Source organism: Triticum aestivum, chromosome 5A (genome assembly GCF_018294505.1).
Source record: "Triticum aestivum cultivar Chinese Spring chromosome 5A, IWGSC CS RefSeq v2.1, whole genome shotgun sequence".
NCBI classification, from domain to species: domain Eukaryota; kingdom Viridiplantae; phylum Streptophyta; class Magnoliopsida; order Poales; family Poaceae; genus Triticum; species Triticum aestivum.
In genome coordinates, this window is record NC_057806.1 from 66,288,456 (window position 1) to 66,313,452 (window position 24,997).

Here is a 24,997-nt window from a genome sequence, read left to right on the forward strand (position 1 = left end):
CATAAGAGCCATAATTATTTCTATCTGTAAGCTTCTGAGAAAAAGGATTTTTACTATGAAAGTGACTTCTACTTTTGTCATATCAGGAGTGATTTTGTGAGATTATATGGTGGGCACTGGAAGTAGTTCTGAATTCAATTCCTACCAAATTTGATTGCTATATGGGCTGGTTACAACCCTGAATTTCTGCTGGAGAATGAAATAATGTGCACAGTCCTTAGACAGTCCATAAGCACAACCTTCAACTAACCAGAAGAAGGGGAAATGGTGGTCATATTTGATAACAACTTGAAAGTAAAAAAGAAGTACAATGGAGAAGGAGCTGTTGATCGAGGTTTTCTTATAACAACTACTGGAAAAGCATATGGTTTTACATCATAGGCTAAAACGTGCAGTCATACAAATCTCCTGTGTCATCGACATTTACGCAGTAAGGAAAAACTAGCCACTGAAATTCTCACCGGGTTTCATGTCCACTATCAATCAGATTGACCACGACAATCCCTGAAAGAATCTATGGGCTACAATCACTACTCTTCCCTATCGTTTCAAGATGAGCTTCTGTTTGATCATAGGACAGACATTACCTTGCCTGGTTGACATAAGGTCTGACGAAAGTCCTTCTCCACCATACCTCGAACGCCCTCTGCAAATTTGGACAGTTATCGCCTAATTTCAAGAACCTCCCGAGCCATGACAGTAATATAGACCGCTGGTCTTCCAAAGGAAGTGTCAGGATTGTCTGCCCAATCCCTTCCTCGACAAGCTTCCTATCAAATGACCGGCAGCTGCATTGTAGCCATGAGTAGTCATCGATGAGTGCTTGCAGCCAGACTTGCAGGAGGAGAAGACGAGTGTCCTTGGACGGAAGCATTTCTCCTCTTCCAATGCCAACAAAGAGCCTTGCTGTTATACTGCTAACTGTGTGGCGAGAGGCGATAGGCAATTTTGCATGTAATAACGCAAGCTCACTTTGGCTTGCCCACATGACCACAAAATCATCACAAATTCGTTGGTTAACCAATATCTCAACCAACCAGAGGATATTGTCAGTCTCCAGAGTTATTTGGCGTGTAACTTGGGAAGGAAAACCGGCTTCAGATGCTTCCAGAAAGAGTGGCTGAAGTCTTTCCAAGCAACCTCGACACGAACCGTAAAATAATTCAGAACAGATATCTGATGTTCCATCTGCGCAACGGCTGCTATCCTTGAGAAGATTCAGAACTAAGGCCTTCATTTCCCGACGCCCCCTGTCATCATTGCTCTTCAAGACCATCTCCATAATATGAGACAAAGTATCGGTTGGTGAGTACGGGCTGTCAGAAGTAACTCTTTTCAGCAAAGGGCTAACTCCGTAAGACTTGCTCTGAAGATGTCGTATCGACGACACAACGCTGTCTTCTTCCTCGCCAACCCAAGGAACTGCTTCCAAATAATCCAAGCATGACTTGACACAGGCATGGAAACCGAGCAATTCAGCAACCTGCAAATTTAGCCACTTCTGTCATGATCAAACATGCAAGTACGTGAATTACTAAGATTATATATAGAGCTCAGGAAAAATTGACTGTCATGCAGTTGTTCTGTGAGAATGAAACTTATGTAAAATCTACTGACAAACCAAGCAACATGAGCTTTGCAACAAAAGAAAGGCAAAGGCACTGAAGTGTGAGTTTCTGAACATGCATATACCTTCATGATGCGAAGCACACGCGACACATTCTGCTTGAGCAGCTTGTGCTTCGCCTCATCGCAGTACATCAGCCCGACGGTCTCCACATAGATCTCTGCATCCTCGCAATCATGGATCTCCACGCATGGCACCAGAGAGCCACCATGGCCATTGTCGCCGTCAGAGAGCTTCTCAGCGAAGAAACCGCTGCTTCCGCAGAGAACATCCCTATGCACACTCATCCTGACAGCAATCCCTTCCTTGCCATACAGCATCACCGTCAGGTCACTGGTCTCAGGCTGCCCGAATCCCACGCAGATCTTGTGCTGCTGAGCCTCGGCGTCGCCGGCCTGCTCCTGCCGCTTATCCGCCGCAGTCTCGGCCGCCGCCGCGTTCTGCCCGTCAGGAGCTTCCCGGCGCCCTGGCTCGTCGGTCACGGACGGCGCGTTCTGCACGGAGGGCGCCACGGACGGGGGCACCGACGGGATCTTGCGCTGCTGCTTGCTGTGGCTATGGCCGTGGCTGTTGCCGCCGGCGTGGCCGTGGTGGTGATGCGGGTTCTTGAGGCTCTTGTGCAGCGCCGCCGGCGAGGGGCAGCACCAGAAGCCCTCCGGCGTGACGGCGATCGGCACGGGCCGGATCCTCGCCGGCGCCGGCTGCGCCCTCCTCGGCCTCGATTCCTCCATCCTCGGAGGTCAATTCCGCATCTGGCTTCCCCGGAGCGCGGCCAGGCGAGCAAGATCTTGACAATCGCTTCTCCTCCTGCAATCCGCGCAAGATCAGAGCCTCCCGCAGGAGGCGGAACACCGGGAGAACGAGAACACAGACCAAAGAAATAAAAATAAAAATGCAGAACGACAAGAACAGGATGCCCTCCGCGCAACCACATCCATGCAACAAAAATCCGCGGTTTTTCCGCATCTGCTGCACGGATGGTTCTTCTTCCACCTCGGGAAGAACAGGCCAGCTACAGCTACAAATTCTTGTCGAAAACAGCATGCAAATGGCAGACAATGGTACCATGACTCACCTCAGGAACGAGCGATCCAAGAACGAGCGGGAGGGCGACCAGCTCGAGCGGAAGGGGGAGGTGACCGCGCGCTTCCTGCGCCGGCGGCTCTGGCCTCAGGCTGGAGCTGCAGACTCCAGAGCAGTACCAGCTAGCTCAGCTGCTGCCTGCCAGTTTCAGAATTGGGGCAGGGCACAATCAAGGAGGAGTACTGGAGTAGTAGTATATTGCTGCCCCGAATCCAATGCCTTGTCTGGCCCGAGCGACCGTTTGGGTAACCGAGAAGAAGCAAGCCGGCGTGGGTTCCCGTGCCTCTCCTCTCCTGGCAATGCCTCCAATTTACTCCACCTCACTGCACACCCTTCCACATGGATGTGTGGAACGGATCCTCATCTTCTCTCAGAAGTGCAGTTCGGATAATACAGTAAATTAGACAATTCTTCAGCCCAAGGGTGGGGTTCTGATAGAAATATTACAAAATACAGATCCTTGGTTGATCTATTTTGTAGAGAATTTTAATCCCTGGTTAATACTAGGAGGAAAGTTTTATATGGATTGCTTCCGTATGCATCAATTTTGAATTTTTATACTAGTGGTGGTTCTGGCCAGGAGATGGCTTTATGTAAAGGAAGGAAATGGTGTGCCTCGTATGCACTTTCGGCGTCTCCCTGGATTTCTTTAAGGTTCTCGTGGACCATCAAAAGGCAGTGTCCGCAAAATCATACAATGTCTTTGTTTTGGCGGATTCAAGTTGTGGCATCAACTTGGTTGTGGCGGGTCTTCGGGGATACTGCATCACTGGTTTGAAAACTGGAAAATTTCAAAGTGCGCATCATCTTTCTTGGCGTGTCCATAGGAAAACCAGGAAATTGCTGTGGTGCACCTTTCTACCAGCCCAAGAAACAATCATGCGTGGAAACGAGAGAGGAAAGAAAAGATGCGGGCGACTCCCTTTCCTCACAACAAATTATATATATATCTACCAAGTGTTGATAATACACCCTTTGCCCTCCGTTCCAAAATATAAAATGTATTAGTTATTCCAAAAGTCAAACTTATGCAAATTTGGACAAGTTATTTAAAAAATAATATTAAATCTACAATGTCAAATTTGTATCATTAGAGGCATCACGAAAAGTATTTACATATTTTATTTATTTTATATATTGTAGATGTTGATATTTTATTACTATATAATATTAGTCAAGCATACACAAGGTTGAATTGCATGAAAGTCGATACATCTTATATTCAGGTACGGAGGGAGTATTACAAAAGGTTACTGTCGTGGGTTTGTCACGGCAGATATCCTTGTGAAAGGACTTAGTCGTGGAGCCATCGCTACGGGTTAGCTTTAAGGGGTTAAACCGGACAAAGGGACACGGGGAATTTTATACTAGTTCGCCCCCTTCGAGGAAGGTAAAAGCCTACGTCTAGTGTGATTTGTATTGCTAGGGTTTCGAAGGCCAGGGAGTGAATCCGCTTTGTCTGGCTCTCGAGTTGTTGTCTCTTGTCTTGAACCGCTGCCAGGTCGTCCCCTTATATACATGGGCGGTGCTCGTCGGTTTACAGAGTCCCGAGACCGGCTCATAAACGTGTCCGGTTCGGTCTCCACTCTTTCTATCTTACAATACAAGTTTCATACAAATACCGGTTCACGGCTACGGGCCTTAAACCGGTTTTGGGCCCTGGACCTTTCCTCTTCTGTCTTCATGGGCTTCAAGCATAATCAACTATGGATGAAGTTAATCCGGCCTTTCCTGGCCGGTTTACGCCCAGTAGTAATATCCCCAACATTAGGCCCCAGGTTGATTTGAACAGGTTCATGTCAATCCTTAGTAAAAACTTCGTCTTCAACATCTTCTCATAATTTAATAAATCGCTGTGACATCATCTTCTCGAATCGTGGTAAACCGTCGTGACGTCATCTGTCTAAAAACTGTGTATGACATATCTTCATTAATGGGTCTCCGACAATCGAGGCGACAACTCCGCCTTACTTCCAAATTTCTGGCCCCTCGATTTTCGCACCTGACACTTATCCCTTGCCTTTATAAATAGGACCGAGGGGTCATTTTCACCTTTTCCCCCTCGTGCCTCTTCACGTCGTCTTCCTCGCGCTGCTCAGCCTCTGGAGCTCCGCCGCCGCCGTCGTCGCCTCTGCTCCGACCCTGGCCGCTGCATCACCCTAAACGCACCAGAACACCGCGGCGCCTTTCCGCTTCCTCACCAGCTCCGGTAAGTTCTCTGCTTTTTTCGCCACAGATCTGTTCTAGGGTTTCGACATTCTTCGCAGTTCTTCCGAAGTTCATCAGTGTTTCAGTGCTGTTCTTCCTTGTTCTGCCTTTAGTCTGTAGCTGGACACTTCATGCTTGACGTATCCCTTGCCGTAGCTAACCTTCCATTGTCATCACAAACCTTTATGTGCAAAGAACTGATCTAGTCCTTCATAAATTGCTTCGGTTCTGCACCCCTTCTAGATCCAATTATTTTTACTTTTCTGTCTTATCTTAGATCCGAAAATTTTATATGTCACTGTGAGATCTGTTTCTATGTCCCTGTGAGATCTGTTTCTCCTTGCACCAATATAGGCGGTTTAACCTTGTATAAGCAGTCTATGCCATTAGCCCTCTGATAAACCGGAGGAGCATTTTACCTTCATAATTATGCTCCGGTTTAACAGTGTCTGAGTAATCCTGTGCTAACACTACCTTTTTCTCTTATTGCATTAGTCTCCGGTTTATACCATTTCACATATCAGTATGTTTCTTACTCCCTTGTCTCTTGCATATAATCATGCGTAATTTATAAACCGGCCTTTCATTTTCAGCTTGTTTGCTTCGCAATGGCCAAAAAATTCACTGCCTGCAACTGGGCTCGTTCCCGGGTTACTGAGACTCGGTTGAATGAGATGGTTAGCATCGGCTCTCTGCCTAAGAAAACTGAGATCAAATGGCGAGTTCCAGGAACAGAAAAATCCTCCAACCCCAAGGCAGGGCGAGGTGGTGGTCTTTGTTGACCATATAGGTCGTGGCTTCAAACCACCAGGGTCAAAGTTTTATTGAGATGTGCTTGCCAGTTTCCAACTTTATCCACAAGATATCGGTCCCAACTCGGTTTCCAACTTATGCAACTTCCAGGTCTTTTGTGAAGTATATTTACAAGAAGAACCAACTGCAGAACTGTTCCGGGATTTCTTTCACTTAAACCGGCGCACAGAGTTTGTAAATGGCCCGAGCACAGAACTTGGCGGTGTCTCGATTCAAAAGCGGAAAGAAGTTGAATTTCCTCATGCCAAGCATCATAGCCACCCAAAGGAATGGGACCAAACATGGTTTTATTGCAGAGACACTTCTCCCAAAGACGAAAATCCCCTGCCCGGCTTTCGTGACCACAGACTATCCAATACTCACCCCATGCCTCAACGCCTGAGCTCTTCAGAAAGGGCGAAATATGCTCCTCAACTCACCAAGCTCCGGGCCTTTATGGCAAACGGTTTAACAGGCGTGGACTTTGTGCGCTGTTGGATATCCTGGAGTATCTTGCCGCTAAGACGGTGTCCCGGTTTAATGTGCGAATATACCGATGAAGTTGACGACCCTCAACGCCATTGCAACATCCAATTATCTGAGGAAGAAGTCACTAAAGGTGTAAAGAAGATTCTGAATGAGTCGGAACTGATCTGTAGTCAAACCGGTCTGAGTCCCTTCTATGCCAAGAACAAACCGCCTGCTGTAAGCATTACACTTCCTCTTCATCTCTAATATATTTAACTTATACAACCTGTAACCCTTCTTCTTTATATATATAGGGTGATGACCCCTTCTGGAAACAGAAATCCATAGAGAAAGCGGCAAAGCCGACTGGAGACAAAGCGGTCAAGCCATCCCGCCCAAAGACCAAAGCCGTAAAACGGACGTCAAAATGAAAAACGGCTGACCAGATTAATATGGAGCTTGATGATGATACCGATGATCCAGAAGTTGAGGTAGAACTTGACTCACTTGGCTCTCTTTTCATGCATCTCATTAACGATGATCTTCCTCAGGAGGACGCAAAAGCTAGTCAAGCTGATGACGTAGAGGTAATTACCCTTTCCTCTGGTTCAGACTCTATGCCAACACAAAAAACTCGCCAAGTAGTCCGGAAAGTAAGCTTTTCTCATCCTCTTGCTCACTTGGATTCAACATTTATTTTGAAGACTCAACAGCATGAAGCTCGCCGGACAACCCGACACAGTGGCCAACAGGTCACTTTAGCCGGTTTACCTGACACTCCGGTTCGGAAGCGCCGGTCTGAGGTCTTTCCTACTTCTGACCATTCTTACCCCAAGGCAGGTTATTTCAGACAACCTCTTAATCCGTCCGATTCAAATTATCAGGTGACACCTCCTTCATCTTCTGGTGAATCGACAGCAACTCAACTCCCCCTTTAAAAACTGTGGCCGGGTGAGTTGTAAAAACCTTTTCCTTTCAATGCGCCATAAATCCTTTGAATAGGATGTTAATCCTTTTTTATTCTGTTTGCAGGGCCAAAGCCAGACCCATCAAGAAATCTCGGGTCACCAATCCGCCAGAAGACCCTGTCGCCGAAGAAGAAGAACCAAGAGGTGAACCGGAATAGACTGGTGAACCGGAAGACCCCCATCCTGAAGCTACTTTTGATGATCCACCCCTTGAAGGCCAACATACCGATGAACCAACAGATGCTGAGCCTGCCGCACCCGATACTGAACCAGCATCATCCACCAAAAATCATGAAGGCCAAGGTAACAATGTTATTATTACTGGAATAGGCCACAGCTCTCCTGGCCATCCCGTCATTTTAGCTCAGCATAGTGCCAAAGAAGAGCAAGCTGCTCGGGATAAAGGTAAATGGAGCAGCGACTTATCAAACTATGCTCATCTTAACACTGATGAGCTTCATTCTGGCTTCTTGAACCGTCTGCACTCAAACCGGGATTATGAAGCCGGCTTGGTGAACTTGATGAAAGAGCAATATGAGGTAAATTCCTCTCCCTTTATATATTGATTTATAGCTGAAACACTATCTCAAGTAGCCCCCAAGGGCCGTTTTATGATTGTTAATCACAAACCGGGTCTTTGTAACACTTTAAGCATCTCATCATTGATCCTTGCAATGGTAAGTTGCTAATAATAGATAAGACTCATCTTGAAAAAATGAGATAACTTTCTGCAGCATAGCCCCCAAAGGCCGGTTTAACTTGCCAAGTTAATCCGGTTTTTAATCCACATATCCGTTTTAGAACAGACACACATTATCCCCCAAGTGTCAAGGATAATGCTTGCATTGTTCTGGAGACTTGTATAAAGTGTATTACTTGAGAGCGAATAGGCATCCCCAAGTATGAAGTGCATAACTTTGTTATACGCTTTGTACTTTAGCATAGATATATGCTGTTTGTTTAACATATCTTCAACGTTGCAGGCTGAACTGAGAAACAAAGATGCCCGAAATTCTGACTTGCAAGAAAATGTGAAGTCACAACAAGCCGAGGCTGCAAAAGCCAAAGAGGAGCTGACCCAGGCCCTGGCCGGAATGGAAAAGCTAAAAGAAACCTTCAACCAAGAATGTGCTGAATGGGAAACCGAGAAATCCGGTTTAACCAAAAGAGCTATAGACGCCGAGGCAGCCCTGAAGCCAGTGGTTGAAGAACTAGTCGGTTTGAAACGCCAAATCAATGCTATGACCTCTGCTATCTTTGGTAAGTGTCTGCTTATGTATGTTGCGCCAGTCGATGAATCTTATAACTGACCAAAATGTTGATAAAATCTTTGACAGGCACTCGGATCGCTCATCTTGGTACAGATATGCGGATGAAACTGAAAGCGACATATACATTGGTTGAACAGCTATACTCTGGGTCTCAACGGGTTATTAGCACGGCAGCTTATAACAAACCGGCTCCAACTTTGATTAAGGAAACCCTTGAGAAGCTGGGCATGTTACCAGCCCGTATTGCCGAGTTGAAGAGAGCAGCTGCCCGAGCAGGAGCTTTAACCGCCCTTATTCGAGCCAAAGCCTGGATTCCAGACCTTGAAGCGGAGGATATCATCAAAGGATACCCAGGCATCAAAGAAGAAGGTTCAAACTTCGGCAATGATGATCTTCGGCGGCTGACCAAACAGATGCGGCCAGCAGCCAGCAAGTTGGCTAATGATACCGATTTATCCCATTTTCAACCGTTTTATGATGCAGAAGGGAAAAGACAGCCGACCGACATCCATGAAGTCGAAGAACTTGTGCCTCCGATTCGTAAGCACACTTACGCTCCTGATATTAACCCTTCCAATCTTATCCATGAGGAAGCAGTGTTTCAAGCGTTAACTGGAATCGATTGGTCAACGGCTGATTTCCAGCGTCTGGGGAGGGATGAAGAAGGGCCTACACCAACTGACCTTCAACCGTCAAACCGTCGCAATGAAGAGTCCTGATCCGGCCGCTAGTTTATATGGCTACTATGAAAAACAATGATACTGTTTGGGCCGCTTTGAAGCTTCATGTGATAGGATAGCTGAAACTCCACTTTATCTGCCATGCCATCGAGCATGTTTTGTAATACTTTGTGACAATCTGTGCCGCCCTTTGGGATATATTTATATATAACCCATGATGAATTGCATTCCTGGGTACAACAACTTAAAAGTATCTAGCGGTTTACTGCTAGACGTGTCATGATGTCCAAGAAGTATATGGTACCTAGATGAATAATCAAGTGTTTGTACAAAAAGTAATGTACAGAACACACCTCATTGGTTGACCAAACGTGTATACGGAAAAGGTGTTAATACCAATCCGGAACGTTGATAACTCCATCTTCATAATACCGGTCTATATATTAAACCGGACCGGGATGACCACCAGATTTTCTTTATGACACTAGCGATTTAGTCAAACCTGACCGGGTCAATGAACACCGGTTTATAATTGATCATGTGCCCACAACTTGTAGTTGAGAAGCAAGCCTGGTCAAGGACGCCGGTTTATCAAAAATTACTTATGATTTTCAACAAACAAAAGTCAAACAGGAAAATATGCAAGGCTTTTTACGAGCTGCCAGGCTCCAAATCGAGGCTTTTCATGGGCTGTCAGGCCTCTGAGTTAAACCATTTAACAAAGCCTTTTAAGATGGGCCTCCAATTAACCAATCATCGTTTTAACTGTGACAAGTTCAGGGTCTGTAAAAGATTGACTTGTCAAACGTTCGATGGGTCATACCAGGATTACCTGGACATGAGTGGCTTACTTGATGAAGGCAGGTTAACCCAGGTTTTTAGGTGAATACACCAGGCTTCCAAGGCGTGGCTTGATAGCCAATTACGAGGGTCCTTTCAAACTCTTTGTTGCTTTGCAAAAAGAGCCCCCAAGTAACTTTGTGAGCGATGCTCAGTGTGTGCCCATGTTTGAGTCTGTACTGTGTACACCACTCTCTTTGGCTCCACAAAATTTTCCCTTTGTGGCTTAAATGCCTATCAAGAGGTGTAGCTATAGTTCAAATATGACCAAGCCCCCTAGTGATTTTCTTTGTATCTATGCAGCTGCTAAAGCCGGATTAACAAAAACTCCGCTTTGTCGGTTAACTTGTAAAAGCACACACATGATATAAAAAGAACAGATACCCCGCTTAAAACGGAGGCTCCGGTTTATTATATGATATATACACTGTCATAAATATGTACAGATGAAGAGCCTATGGCTTCAAGTATAGTAAGGCCGAAGGAGAGCTATGTTCCATGGCCGCTTGGTCTCCTCCTCCGATTGACGTGAGTCTTTATGCTCTCGAACATCAATGAGGTAGTAAGATCCGTTGTGCAGATTTTTGCTGACCACAAAGGGTCCTTCCCAAGGTGGGGATAACTTGTGCATATCAGTCTGATCCTGGATGAGCCGGAGCACCAAATCACCTTCTTGAAAGGTTCTGGTTTTAACCCAACGGCTGTGATAATGTCGGAGATCTTGTTGATAAATCGCCGATCGTGCTGCTGCAAGATCATGCTCTTCATCCAACAGGTCCAGTGAATCCTGACGTGCTTTCTCATTATCAGCTTCAACATAAGCTGCCACACGGGGCGAATCGTGACGGATGTCACTAGGAAGAACCGCCTCTGCTCCATAAACCATGAAGAAAGGTGTGTAACCCGTAGACCTATTGGGCGTGGTGTTGATGCTCCATAGCACAGAAGGTAGCTCCTCAACCCAACAACCCAGCGTCTGCTTTAAGGGAACCATAAGCCCTAGTTTGATACCCCGTAAAATTTCTTGATTTGCCCTTTCTGCTTGACCATTAGATTGGGGGTGAGCCACCGACGCTAGATCAAGCCGGATGTGCTCACGTTGACATAATTCTTCCATCTCCCCTTTTGAAAGATTAGTACCATTATCTGTTATAATGCTGTGTGGAAAACCAAACCGGAATATCACCTTCTTGATGAATTGAACCACCGTGGCTGCATCACACTTGCTGACTGGCTCTGCCTCCACCCATTTAGTGAATTTATCAACTGCTACCAATAGGTGGGTCTTTTTGTCCTTAGAACGCTTGAAGGGTCCAACCATATCAAGCCCCCAAGTTGCAAACGGCCACATAACTGGAATCATCCGCAACTCTTGAGCCGGAACGTGCGCACGGTGGGCAAATTTTTGACATCCATCACATCTTTTGACTAAATCCTCCGCATCAACATGTGCCGTCAACCAGTAAAAACCGTGGCGAAAAGCTTTGGCAACCAACGGCTTTGAACCGGCGTGCTAACCGCAATCCCCTTCATGGATTTCTCGCAAAATCTCACAACCTTCTTGAGGAGAAGCACAACACTGAATTGCTCCTGAAACACTGTAACGATGTAACTCCCCGTTGAGTATGGTCATGGACTTGGAACGCCGGATTATCTATCGAGACAACGTTTCATTGTCTGGTAACTCGCCCCGGTTCATGTAATCCAGATATGGGATCGTCCAATCCGGTATGGCATGCAGAGCGGCCACCAACTGAGCCTCCGGATCAGGAATAGCCAAATCTTCTTCGGTTGGTACTTTGACTGACGGATTGTGCAACACATCAAGAAAGACATTGGGCGGGACCGGTTTACGTTGGGAACCAAGACGACTTAAAGCGTCCACCGCTTCATTCTTCCGCCGGTCTATATGGTCCACCTGATAACCTTTAAAGTGACCAGCCACTGCGTCCACCTCTCGCCGATATGCAACCATGAGTGGGTCCTTAGAATCTCAAGTGCCAGACACCTGCTGAGCCACTAGATCTGAATCGCCGAAGCACTTAACCCGGCTCAAATTCATCTCCTTAGCCATCCGAAGACCGTGGAGCAAAGCCTCATACTCAGCTGCATTGTTAGTACAAGGGAACATTAAACGGAGGACATAACAAAACTTATCATCTCGCGGGGAAGCTAGTATGACTCCAGCCCCCGAGCCCTCCAACTGTCTGGATCCATCAAAATGAATAGTCCAATATGTATTATCTGGTTTCTCTTCAGGTGCCTATAATTCCGTCCAATCATTGATGAAATCCATGAGTGCTTGGGATTTGATCGTTGTGCGGGGTATATATTTGAGCCCATGAGGTCCAAGCTCAATAGCCCACTTGGCAATCCGACTAGTTGCTTCTTTGTTTTGAATGATGTCGCCCAGAGGAGCTGAACTGACCACTGTGATAGGATGGCCCTGAAAATAATGTTTAAGCTTCCGGCTCGCCATAAACACCCCATATACTAGCTTCTGCCAATGCGGATACCTATGCTTTGACTCAATGAGCACCTCGCTGATATAATAAACCGGCCGTTGAACCGGATATTCCTTGCCAAGCTCCTTGCGCTCTACCACAATGGCTACGCTAACAGCCCGGGCGTTAGCAGCCACATATAATAATAATGGCTCTTTATCGATCGACGCTGCAAGCACGGGCGGTTCAGCTAGCTGCCTCTTCAGATCCTCGAACGCCTTATCAGCTGTCTCGCTCCAGACAAAGTTATCTGTTTTCTTGAGCATCTGATATAAAGGGATGGCCTTCTCTCCAAGGCGACTGATAAACCGGCTCAAGGCTATAATCCGGCCGGCCTGACGTTGAACATCGTTAATACATGCCGGTTTAGCCAAGGATGTAATTGCGGCAATCTTTTACGGATTAGCCTCAATGCCTCTGTTTGATACCGGAAAGCCTAAGAGCTTGCCTGCCGGGACACGGAAGACACACTTCTCCGGATTGAGCATCATCTTGTAAACCCGGAGATTGTCAAAGGTTTCTCGTAGATCATCTATCAATGTCTCCTCCTTTCTGGACTTGACCACAATATCATCCACATATGCATGAACATTGCGCCCAATTTGTTTATGAAGGCAATTCTGAACACATCGCTGGTAAGTTGCCTGGGCACTCTTGAGTCCAAATGGCATGGAAACATAGTAGAAGGCTCCAAAGGGAGTTATGAAAGCTGTCTTCTCCTGGTCCTTAACCGCCATTTTGATCCGATGATAACCAGAGTAGGCATCCAGAAAACACAAACGGTCACAACCCGCCGTAGCATCAATTATCTGATCAATGCGAGGGAGAGCAAAGGGGTCTGCAGGGCAAGCCTTGTTTAAATCTGTGTAATCCACACACATGCGCCAAGTGCCGTTTTTCTTAAGAACCAGCACCAGATTGGCTAACCACTCTGGATGAAAAACTTCGACAATAAACCCAGCAGCCAACAGACGGGCTACCTCTTCACCTATAGCCTTACGTCTCTCCTCATTGAAACGGCGGAGGAACTGCCGGACCGGTTTGAACTTAGGATCAATGTTGAGTGTGTGCTCAGCGAGTTCCCTTAGTACACCTGGCATGTCAGAAGGTTTCCATGCAAAGATGTCCCGATTCTCATGGATGAACTCGATGATCGCGCTTTCCTATTTGGGATCCAGGTTAGCGCTGATGTTGAACTGTTTGGATGAATTGCCAGGAACAAAGTCAACCATCTTAGTGTCTGTAGCCGATTTGAACTTCAACGCCGAATCATGTTCCGTAGTTGGCTTTTTTAAAGAGGTCATGTCTGCCGGATCAACTTGCTCCTTATAGAATTTCAATTCCTCCATGGCACAAACCGACTCAGCATAAGCCGCATCACCTTCTTCACACTCCAAAGCAATCTTTCTACTTCCATGTACTATGATAGTCCCTTTATGACCTGTCATTTTAAGCTATAGATAAACATAACATGGCCTTGCCATAAACTTAGCATAAACCGGCCGCCCAAACAAGGCGTGGTACGGACTTTTGATCTTTACCGCCTCAAATGTCAATGTTTCTGACCTTGAATCATAGTCATCTCCAAAAGCTACCTCCAAAGCTATCTTGCCAACAGGATATGCAGACTTACCAGGCACCACACCATGAAAGACCGTATTTGACGGTTTAAGATCCTTATCTATCAACCCCATACGGCGGAATGTATCATAATACAAAATATTGATACTACTTCCCCCATCCATGAGCACTTTGGTGAACTTGTATCCCCCAACTTGAGGGGCTACCACCAGGGCCAAATGACCTGGATTATCAACCCGGGGTGGGTGATCATCTCTACTCCACAAAATAGGTTGCTCAGACCAGCGTAAATACTAAGGTACTACCGGCTCAACAGAGTTTACTGCCCTTTTGTGAAGCTTCTGATCACGTTTGCACAAACTAGTAGTGAAGACATGATATTGCCCGCTGTTCAGCTATTTGGGATTGCTCTGATAACCCGACTGCTGCTGCTGCTGCTGCTGACTCCCCTGATGGTTGTAACCTCCCTGGTTGCCTTGGTGCCCTTGATTGACGTGTCCGGTTTGGTTGCCTGGAAACCCTGAACCGGAACCACTACCTCCGTAACCCGGCCCGTGGAAACCTCCTCCTGAACCGCCGGGCGGGCCGTTGTCATATTGGAACATATTGGAATTCTTGAAATCCCGCATGATATAACAGTCCTTCCAAAGATGTGATGCCGGTTTCTCCTTTGATCCATGCTTTGGACAAGGCTGATTTAACAAGCGCTCCAAATTGTTGCCTGAACCGCCACCCCTCTGGGGCTGCTTGCCCTTACGGCGCTGGCCATTCTCCTGCGCGTTGGTATTTGCAACAAAGTCCAAGCTACTGTCGGCCTTGCGTTTACCACCGTTTCCATGGCCTACCGGATTATGTTGTTGACCTTTGGCATTGCTGTTCTTCTTACCTTTCTCCGGTTTGTCCTCCTCTGAATCCGGATCCTTGGTATTATCTGAATTGGCGTATTTAACCAAAGCGGCCATGAGTGTTGACATGTCATTGCAGTGACGTTTGAGCCTTCCTAGCTTCTGTTTTAACGGTTTAAAACGACAATTGCCCTCTAATGTTAACACTGCAGTGTCTGCATTGATACGATCTGATGAATGCAAAAATCGATGAGACCCGTTTGACCCAATGGGTCGTGGACTCCCCTTCCTCTTGGACACAAGGGGCCAGATCTACGATTGACATCGGCTGCTTACACGTATCCTTGAAGTTCTGGATAAACCGGTGCTTCAATTCGGCCCATGATCCAACAGAGTTGGTCGGCAAGCTCTTCAACCAAGTGCGAGCTGTTCCTTCCAACATCATGGTGAAATATTTAGCACACACTGCCTCATCCACATCTAACATATCCATTGCCATCTCATAGCTCTCCACCCACGCCTCTGGTTGCAAATCGGCAGTGTAATTTGGTACCTTATGAGGTCCCTTGAAATCCTTGGGCAGTCTCACATTACGCAAAGCGGGGGTTAAACACGGCACCCCTAAGGAACTGAACATTACTCCTGGCTCCACGGAGGCCGTGGGGTGAACCGGAGTATGCCGTCGTGCTCCGTGTCGAGCTGCCAATTTGGCCTCCCGACGTGCGCGGCCATGGTCCACAACATCTTGCGCATTAGCGCCTCCCCCGACTGGGTTGTTCCCTCGTGGTGAATTTTGGCGACGTGCACTACTGGACACGGCCGGTTCGTCCTCCACGTGTCTGCTATAACTCCAACTTGGACGGGGAGTGGAATGAATCCTCTCACGACTGTGTGAATACGTTTGCTGTTGATTTAGTGTTGTTTGAAGGAGATCCCTGGCCCGACGTGCTTCCACTGCAACTGGTGACTCGCTATCGGTTCGGAGGGCCGCCAGGCGTGAAGCAGCGGCCACAATGTTGTCCAACGGGTTGGGATAATGCCCGGGCGGTGTTGATACATACTATGGCACAACGTTGTTCTGGCGAGGCGGGTCCGTCGTGCGTGGTTGAACCGGCGCTCCTGTTCCCGGCGCCCCCACCCGGTTTAGTGTGGGTTGGCTACCAGCTCCTGCTCCTGGTGTGTTGAAAATATTCTATGGCTCATAAACCGACGGGAGACGTGATCGATACCTTCTTCTCATGACTTCCTCTGAAGCATTCTGATCTAGTCTAATCCGATAGGCCTGTGCTTCCAATTCAGCCCGCTCTGTAGCCATCCTTGCATTCTCCGTTGCTAGGTTCGCTTTAGCCTGGGTTATCTGATCTTTCACCTTTGCAATCTCTGCATTGTGCTGATCCCTGGCTACTGCATCCACCTCCGCGGCCATCAACGTTGCCAAAGCGTCGAACAAATCAGACAAGACTTGGGCCGGAGGCGGCGCCGAGCTTCCTGCCCCTGCTGGTGTGGCCGTTGTTGAACCGGAGAGCATTGCTACGGCAGTAGATGAATGAGGCGCCGATTGTGTGCCGGTCATGAAGATGGCGGCCCGGTTTGGTAGATTGGGGGAATCTGGAATACTGTTGCCCTCGGATCCTCCCTCAATCCGGCCGTCCTGCAACTGGTAAAGTGATTCGGTCTCTCCAGAAGACTCGTCATCAGAATAGACCACGGTCTCTCCATCGGACACCGGTCCATCCTCGTGCCTTGATCCATGGATGACACCCACGAAAACATGCCTTGCCTCGGGCTGAACCGGCGAAGAACTTGCACGCCGAGCCGTTTCGATGATGTCAGTGTAGATGTCTGGCTCGGGGGCCGGTTCACCGATATTTTCGATGAAGACGTGAATCCCAGCAAAGGGGACCCGGTACCCGTATTCGATTGAATCGGCCTCGGGACCCCATCCTGCGTTGTCGATGTAGAGCTTGCCGCGACGACTCTTCATCATCCGGCCCACAACATATCCCTTAAGTCCATCGAAGCTGCCCTTCAAGAACTCAAAACCATCATGCGATAGCCCCAAGGTGGGCGCCAACTGTTGTGGGTTTGTCACGGCAGATGTCCTTGTGAAAGGACTTAGTCGTGGAGCCATCGCTACAGTTTAGCTTTAAGGGGTTAAACCGGACAAAGGGACATGGGGAATTTTATACTAGTTCGGCCCCTTCGAGGAAGGTAAAAGCCTACGTCTAGTTGTGATTGGTATTGCTAGGGTTTCGAAGGCCAGGGAGCGAATCCGCTTTGTCTGGCTCTCGAGTTGTTGTCTCTTGTCTTGAACCGCTGCCGGGTCGTCCCCTTATATACATGGGCGGCGCCCGTCGGTTTACAGAGTCCCGAGACCGGCTCATAAACGTGTCCGGTTCGGTCTCCACTCTTTCTATCTTACAATACAAGTTTCATACAAATAACAATTCACGGCTACGGGCCTTGAACCGGTTCTGGGCCCTGGACCTTTCCTCTTCTGTCTTCATGGGCTTCAAGCATAATCAACTATGGATGAAGTTAACCCGGCCTTTCCTGGCCGGTTTACGCCCAGTAGTAATATCCCCAACACACCGCGAAAAGAAGATTACATCGAATAGATCTCCACAAGAGAGGGGGAGAACATTGTATTGAGATCCAAAAAGAGAGAAGAAGCCATCTAGCTAATAACTATGGACCCGTAGGTCTGAGGTAAACTACTCACACTTCATCAAAGGGGCTATGTTGTTGATGTAGAAGCCCTCCGTGATCGATGCCCCCTCCGGCGGAGCTCCGAAACAGGGCCCAAGATGGGATCTCGTGGATACAAAAATTTGCGGCAGTGGAATTAGGTTTTTGGCTCCGTATCTGATCGTTTGGGGGTACGTAGGTATATATAGGAGGAAGGAGTACGTCGGTGGAGCAACAGGGGGCCCATGAGGGTGGAGGGCGCGCCCGGGGGGGGGGGGGGTAGGCGCGCCCCCTACCTCGTGGTCTCCTCTTTTCTTTCTTGACGTAGGGTCTAAGTCTCCCGGGTCTTGTTCATTGAGAAAATCACGTTCCCGAAGGTTTCATTCCGTTTGGACTCCGTTTGATATTCCTTTTCTTTGAAACCCTAAAACAAGAAAAAACACAATTCTGGGCTGGGCCTTCGGTTAATAGGTTAGTCCCAAAAATAATATAAAAGTGGATAATAAATACCAATAATGTCCAAAATAGTAGATAATATAGGATGGAGCAATCAAAAATTATAGATATGTTAGAGACGTATCAAGCATCCCCAAGCTTAATTCCTGCTCGTCGTCGAGTAGGTAAATGATAAAAACTGAATTTTTGATGCGGAGTGCTACTTGGCATAATTTTAATGTAATTCTTCTTAATTGTGGTATGAATATTCAGATCCGAAAGATTCAAGACAAAAGTTTTATATTGACATAAAAATAATAATACTTCAAGCATACTAACAAAGCAATTATGTCTTCTCAAAATAACATGGCCAAAGAAAGCTATCCCTACAAAATAATATAGTTTGGCTATGCTCTATCTTCACCACACAAAATATTTAAATCATGCACAACCCCAATGACAAGCCAAGCAATTGTTTCATACTTTTGACATTCTCAAAACTTTTTCAATTTTCACGCAATACATGAGTGTGAGCCATGGACATAGCACTATAGGTGGAATAGAACGGTGGTTGTGGAGAAGACAAAAAAGGAAGAAGATAGTCTCACATAAACTAGGCGTATCAACGGGCTATGGAGATGCCCATCAATAGATATCAATGTGAGTGAGTAGGGATTGCCATGCAACGGATGCACTAGAGCTATAAGTATATGAAATCTCAAAAAGAAACTAAGTGGGTGTGCATCCAACTTGCTTGCTCATGAAGACCTAGGGCAATTTGAGGAAGCCCATCATCGGAATATACAAGCCAAGTTCTATAATGAAAAATTCCCACTAGTATATGAAAGTGATAACATGAGAGACTCTCTACTATGAATATCACGGTGCTACTTTGAAGCACAAGTGTGGTAAAAGGATAGTAACATTGTTCCTTCTCTCTTTTTCTCTCATTTTTTTATTTGGGCCTTTTCTCTTTTTTATGGCCTCTTTTATTTTTATTATATATATATATATTTTTTAGTCCGGAGTCTCATCCCGACTTGTGGGGGAATCATAGTCTCCATCATCCTTTCCTCACCGGGACAATGCTCTAATAATGATGATCATCACACTTTTATTTTTCTTACAACTCAACAATTACAACTCGATACTTAGAACAAAATATGACTCTATATGAATGCATCCGGCGGTGTACCGGGATATGCAATGATGCATGAGTGACATGTATGAAAGAATTATGAATGGTGGCTTTGCCACAAATATGATGTCAACTACATGATCATGCTAAGCAATATGACAATGATGGAGTGTGTCATAATAAATGGAACGGTGGAAAGTTGCATGGCAACATATCTCGGAATGGCTATGGAAATGCCATAATAGGTAGGTATGGTGGCTGTTTTGAGGAAGGTATATGGTGGGTGTATGATGTTGGGGAACGTAGCAGAAATTCAAAATTTTCTACGCATCACCAAGATCAATCTATGGAGTAATCTAGCAACGAGGGGAAGGAGAGTGCATCTACATACCCTTGTAGATCGCTAAGCGGAAGCGTTCAAGTGAACGGGTTGATGGAGTCGTACTCGTCGTGATCCAAATCACCGATGATCCTAGTGCCGAACGGACGGCATCTCCGTGTTCAACACACGTACAACCCGGTGACGTCTCCTACGCCTTGATCCAGCAAGGGGAGAAGGAGAGGTTGGGAAGACTCCATCCAGCAGCAGCACGACGGCGTGGTGGTGGTGGAGGAGCGCGGGACTCCAGCAGGGCTTCGCCAAGCTCTACGAGAGACGAGGAGGGAGAGGGGTAGGGCTGCGCCAACATGGAGAGCAAATCACATGTGTTGGGCAGCCCCAAACCTCAAGTATATATAGGGGGAGGGGAGGGGCTGCGCCCCCACCTAGGGTTCCCTCCCCAGGGGTGGCGGCCAGCCCTAGATCCCATCTAGGGGGCGGCCAAGGGGGGGAGAGAGGGGGGCGCACCACTAGGTGGGCCTTAGGCCCATATGAGCCTAGGGTTTGCCCCCTTCCCCTCTTGGAGGCACCTTGGGCCTTGGTGGGAGGCGCCCCAGCCCACCTAGGGGCTGGTCCCTTCCCACTATTGGCCCATGTAGGCCTCCGGGGCTGGTGGCCCCACCTGGTGGACCCCCGGACCCCTCCGGTGGTCCCGGTACACTACCGGTGATGCCCGGAACACTTCCGGTGGCCAAAACCATACTTCCTATATATCAATCTTTACCTCCGGACCATTCCGGAACTCCTCGTGACGTCCAGGATCTCATCCGGGACTCCGAACAACATTCGGTAACCGCTTACATACTTTCCCTATAACCCTAGCGTCATCGAACCTTAAGTGTGTAGACCCTACGGGTTCGGAAGTCATGCAGACATGGCCGAGACAACTCTCCGGTCAATAACCAACAGCGGGATCTGGATACCCATGTTGGCTCCCACATGCTCCACGATGATCCCATCGGATGAACCATGATGTCAAGGACTTAATCAATCCCGTATACAATTCCCTTTGTCTAGCGGTACGATACTTGCCCGAGATTCGATCGTCGGTATCCCGATACCTTGTTCAATCTCGTTACCGGCAAGTCTCTTTACTCGTTCCGTAACACATCATCCCATGATCAACTCCTTGATCACATTGTGCACATTATGATGATGTCCTACCGAGTGGGCCCAGAGATACCTCTCCATTTACACGGAGTGACAAATCCCAGTCTCGATTCGTGCCAACCCAACAGACACTTTCGGAGATACCTATAGTGTACCTTTATAGCCACCCAATTACGTTGTGACGTTTGGCACACCCAAAGCACTCCTACGGTATCCGGGAGTTGCACAATCTCATGGTCTAAGGAAATGATACTTGACATTAGAAAAGCTTTAGCATACGAACTACATGATCTTGTGCTAGGCTTAGGATTGGGTCTTGTCCATCACATCATTCTCCTAATGATGTGATCCCGTTATCAAGGACATCCAATGTCCATGGTCAGGAAACCGTAACCATCTATTGATCAACGAGCTAATCAACTAGAGGCTTACTAGGGACATGGTGTTGTCTATGTATCCACACATGTATCTGAGTTTCCTATCAATACAATTCTAGCATGGATAATAAACGATTATCATGAACAAGGAAATATAATAATAACCAATTTATTATTGCCTCTAGGGCATATTTCCAACAGTCTCCCACTTGCACTAGAGTCAATAATCCAGTTCACATCGATATGTGATTAACACTCAAGGTCACATCCCCATGTGACTAACACCCAAAGAGTTCTGGGTTTGATCATGTTATGCTTGTGAGAGAGGTTTCAGTTAACGGGTCTGCAACATTCAGATCCGTATGTACTTCACAAATTTCTATGTCATCTTGTAGATGCAACTACTACACTACATTTGGAGCCATTTCAAATAACTGTTCTACTTGGAGCTATTATAAATTGTTGCTCCATTATACGTATCCGGTATCTCTACTCAGAGCTATCCGGATAGGTGTTAAGCTTGCATCGACGTAACTCTTTACGTTGAACTCTTTATCACCTCCATAACCGAGAAACATATCCTTATTCCTCTAAGGATAATTTAGACCGCTATCTGGTGATCTACTCCTAGATTACCTTTGTACCCTCTTGCCAGATATGTGGCAAGGCACACATCAGGTGCGGTACTCAGCATGGCACACCGTATAGAGCCTATGACAAAAGCATAGGGGACGACCTTCGTCCCTCCTCTTTCTTCTGCCGTGGTCATGCTTTAAGTCTTAACTTCATACCTTACAACTCAGGCAAGAACTCCTTCTTTGACCGATCCATCTTGAACACCTTCAAGATCATGTCAAGGTATGTGCTCATTTGAAAGTACCATTAAGCGTTTTGATCTATCCTTATAGATCTTGATGCTCAATGTTCAAGTAGCTTAATCCAGGCTTTCCATTGAAAAACACTTTCCAAATAACCCTATATGGTTTCCAGAAATTCTACGTCATTTCTGATCAACAATATGTCAACAACATATATTCATCAGAAATTCTATAGTGCTCCCACTCACTTCTTTGGAAATACAAGTTTCTCATAAACTTTGCATACACCCAAAATCTTTGATCATCTCATCAAAGCATACACTCCAACTCCGAGATGATTACTCCAGTCGTTAGAAGGATTACTGGAGCTTTGCATACTTGTTAGCATCTTTCAGGATTGACAAAACCTTCTATTGTATCACATACAACTTTTCTTACAAAAACTTGGTAAGAAAACTTGTTTTGACATCCATCTGTTAGATTTCATAATCGAAAAATACAGCTAATGCTAACATGATTCCGACGGACTTAAGCATCGCTACAGGTGAGAAATTCTCATCGTAGTCAACTCCTTGAACTTGTCGGAAAAAACATCTTAACGACAAGTCGAGCTTTCTTAATGGTGATACTTACCATCATTGTCCATCTTCCTTTTAAAAATCCATATGTACCTAACAGCCTTACGACCATCAAGTAGTTCTTCCAAAGTCTACACTTTGTTTTCATATATGGATCCTCTCTCGGATTATATGGCCTCGAGCCATTTTGGAATCCAGGCCCACCATCGCTTCTCCATAGCTCATAGGTTCATTGTTGTCTAGCAACATGACTTCCAAGACAGGATTACGTACCACTCTGAAGTAGTACGCATCCTTGTCATCCCACGAGGTTTGGTAGTGACTTGATCTGAAGTTTCATGATCACTATCATAAGCTTCCACTTCAATTGGTGTAGGTGCCATAGGAACAACTCCCTGTGCCCTGCCACACACTAGTTGAAGAGACGGTTCAATAACCTCATCAAGTCTCCACCATCCTCCCACTCAATTCTTTCGAGAGAAACTTTTTCCTCGAGAAAGGACCCAATTCTAGAAACAATCCCTTATTGCTTTCGGATCTGAGACAGGAGGTATACCCAAATGTTTTGGGTGTCCTATTAAGATGCATTTATCCGCTTTGGGTTCGAGCTTACCAGCCTGAAACTTTTTCACATAAGCGTTGCAGCCCCAATCTTTTAAGAAATGACAACTTAGGTTTCTCTAAACCATAGTTCATACGGTGTCATCTCATCGGAATTACGTGGTGCCCTATTTAAAGTGAATGTGGTTGTCTCTAATGCCTAACCCATAAACTATCGTGGTAATTCGATAAGAGACATCATGGTATGCATCATATCCAATAGGGTGCAGTTATGATGTTCGGACACACCATCATACTATGGTGTTTCAGGCTGTATTAGTTGTGAAACAATTTCCACAATATCTTAATTCTGTGCCAAACTCGTAATTCAGATATTCATCTCTATGATCATATCATAGATATTTTATCCTCTTGTCACGATGATCTTTCAACTTCACCCTGAAATTACTTGAACCTTTCAATAATTCAGACTCGTGATTCATCAAGTAAATATACTCAACATCTACTCAAATCATCTGTGAAGTAAGAACATAAGGATATCCACTACACGCCTCAGCACTCATTGGACTGCACACATCAAAATGTATTACTTCCAACAAGTTGCTTTCTAGTTCCATTTTACTGAAAATGAGGCTTTCAGTCATCTTGCCCATGTGGTATGATTTGCATGTCTCAAGTGATTCAAAATCAAGTGAGTCCAAACGGTCCATTTGCATGGAGTTCCTTCATGCATATACACCAATAGACATGGTTCGCATGTTTCAAACTTTTCAAAACGAGTGAGCCCAAAGATCCATCAACATGGAGCTTCTTCATGTGTTTTATACCGATATGACTTACGTGGCAGTGCCACAAGTAGGTGGTACTATCATTACTATCTTATATCTTTTGGCATGAACATGTGTATCACTACGATCGAGATTCAATAAACCATTCATTTTAGGTGCAAGACCATTGAAGGTATAATTCAAATAAACAGAGTAACCATTATTCTCCTTAAATGAATAACCATATTGCGATAGACATAATCCAATCATGTCTATGCTCAACGCAAACACCAATCTCGATGGTAGAGGGAGCGTGCGATGCTTGATCACATCAAGCTTGGAAAAACTTCCAACACATATTGCCAGCTCACCTTTAGCTAGTCTCCGTTTACTCCGCAGCCTTTTATTTCGAGTTTACTAACATTTAGCAACCGAACCAGTATCTAATACCATGGTGCTACTAGGAGTACTAGTAAAGTACACATTAACACAATGTATATCCAATATACTTCTATCGACCTTGCCAGCCTCCTCATCTACCAAGTATCTAGGGTAATTCTGCTCCAGTGGCTGTTCCCCTTATTACAGAAGCACTTAGTCTCGGGTTTGGGTTCAACCTTGGGTTTCTTCACTAGAGCAGCAGCTGATTTGCCGTTTCATGAAGTATCCGTTTTTGCCCTTGCCCTTCTTGAAACTAGTGGTTTCACCAACCATCAACAATTGATGCTCCTTCTTGATTTCTACTTTTGTGGTGTCAAACATCGCGAATATCTCAAGGATCATCATATATGTCCCTGATATATTATAGTTCATCACGAAGCTCTAGTAGCTTGGTGGTAATGACTTCGGAGAAACATCACTATCTCATCTGGAAGATCAACTCCCACTCGATTCAAATGATTGTTGTACTCAGACAATCTGAGCACAAGCTCAACAATTGAGCTTTTCTCCCTTAGTTTGCAGGCTAAGAAAATCGTCGGAGGTCTTATACCTCTTGACGTGGGCACGAGCCTGAAATCCCAATTTCAGCCCTCGAAACATCTCATATGTTTCGCGACGTTTCAAAACGTCTTCGGTACCTCAACTCTAAACCATTTAACTGAACTATCACGTAGTTATCAAAATGTGTATGTCAGATGTTCGCAACATCCATAGACGACATTCGAGGCTCAACACACTGAGCGGTGCATTAAGGACATAAGCCTTCTATGAAGCAATGAGGACAATCCTCAGTTTACGGACCTAGTCCACATAATTGCTACTTTCATCTTTCAACTAA

The 24,997-nt window shown here is 46.1% G+C and overlaps 1 protein-coding gene across 1 annotated transcript; it reads right to left on the bottom strand.

Annotated features, from left to right (window-relative positions):
• Positions 1–256: 256 nt before the first annotated feature.
• LOC123102334 (BTB/POZ domain-containing protein At3g50780) lies at positions 257–3,029 on the bottom strand. The gene is made up of 3 exons (XM_044523642.1): positions 2,703–3,029; positions 1,693–2,434; positions 257–1,483 (listed from the first exon to the last, which is right to left on the bottom strand). Exons 2-3 carry the CDS (start codon positions 2,356–2,358, stop codon positions 584–586), a joined length of 1,566 nt encoding a protein of 521 aa, XP_044379577.1. The 5' UTR covers positions 2,359–2,434; positions 2,703–3,029; the 3' UTR covers positions 257–583.
• Between the last annotated feature and the right edge of the window lie 21,968 nt (positions 3,030–24,997).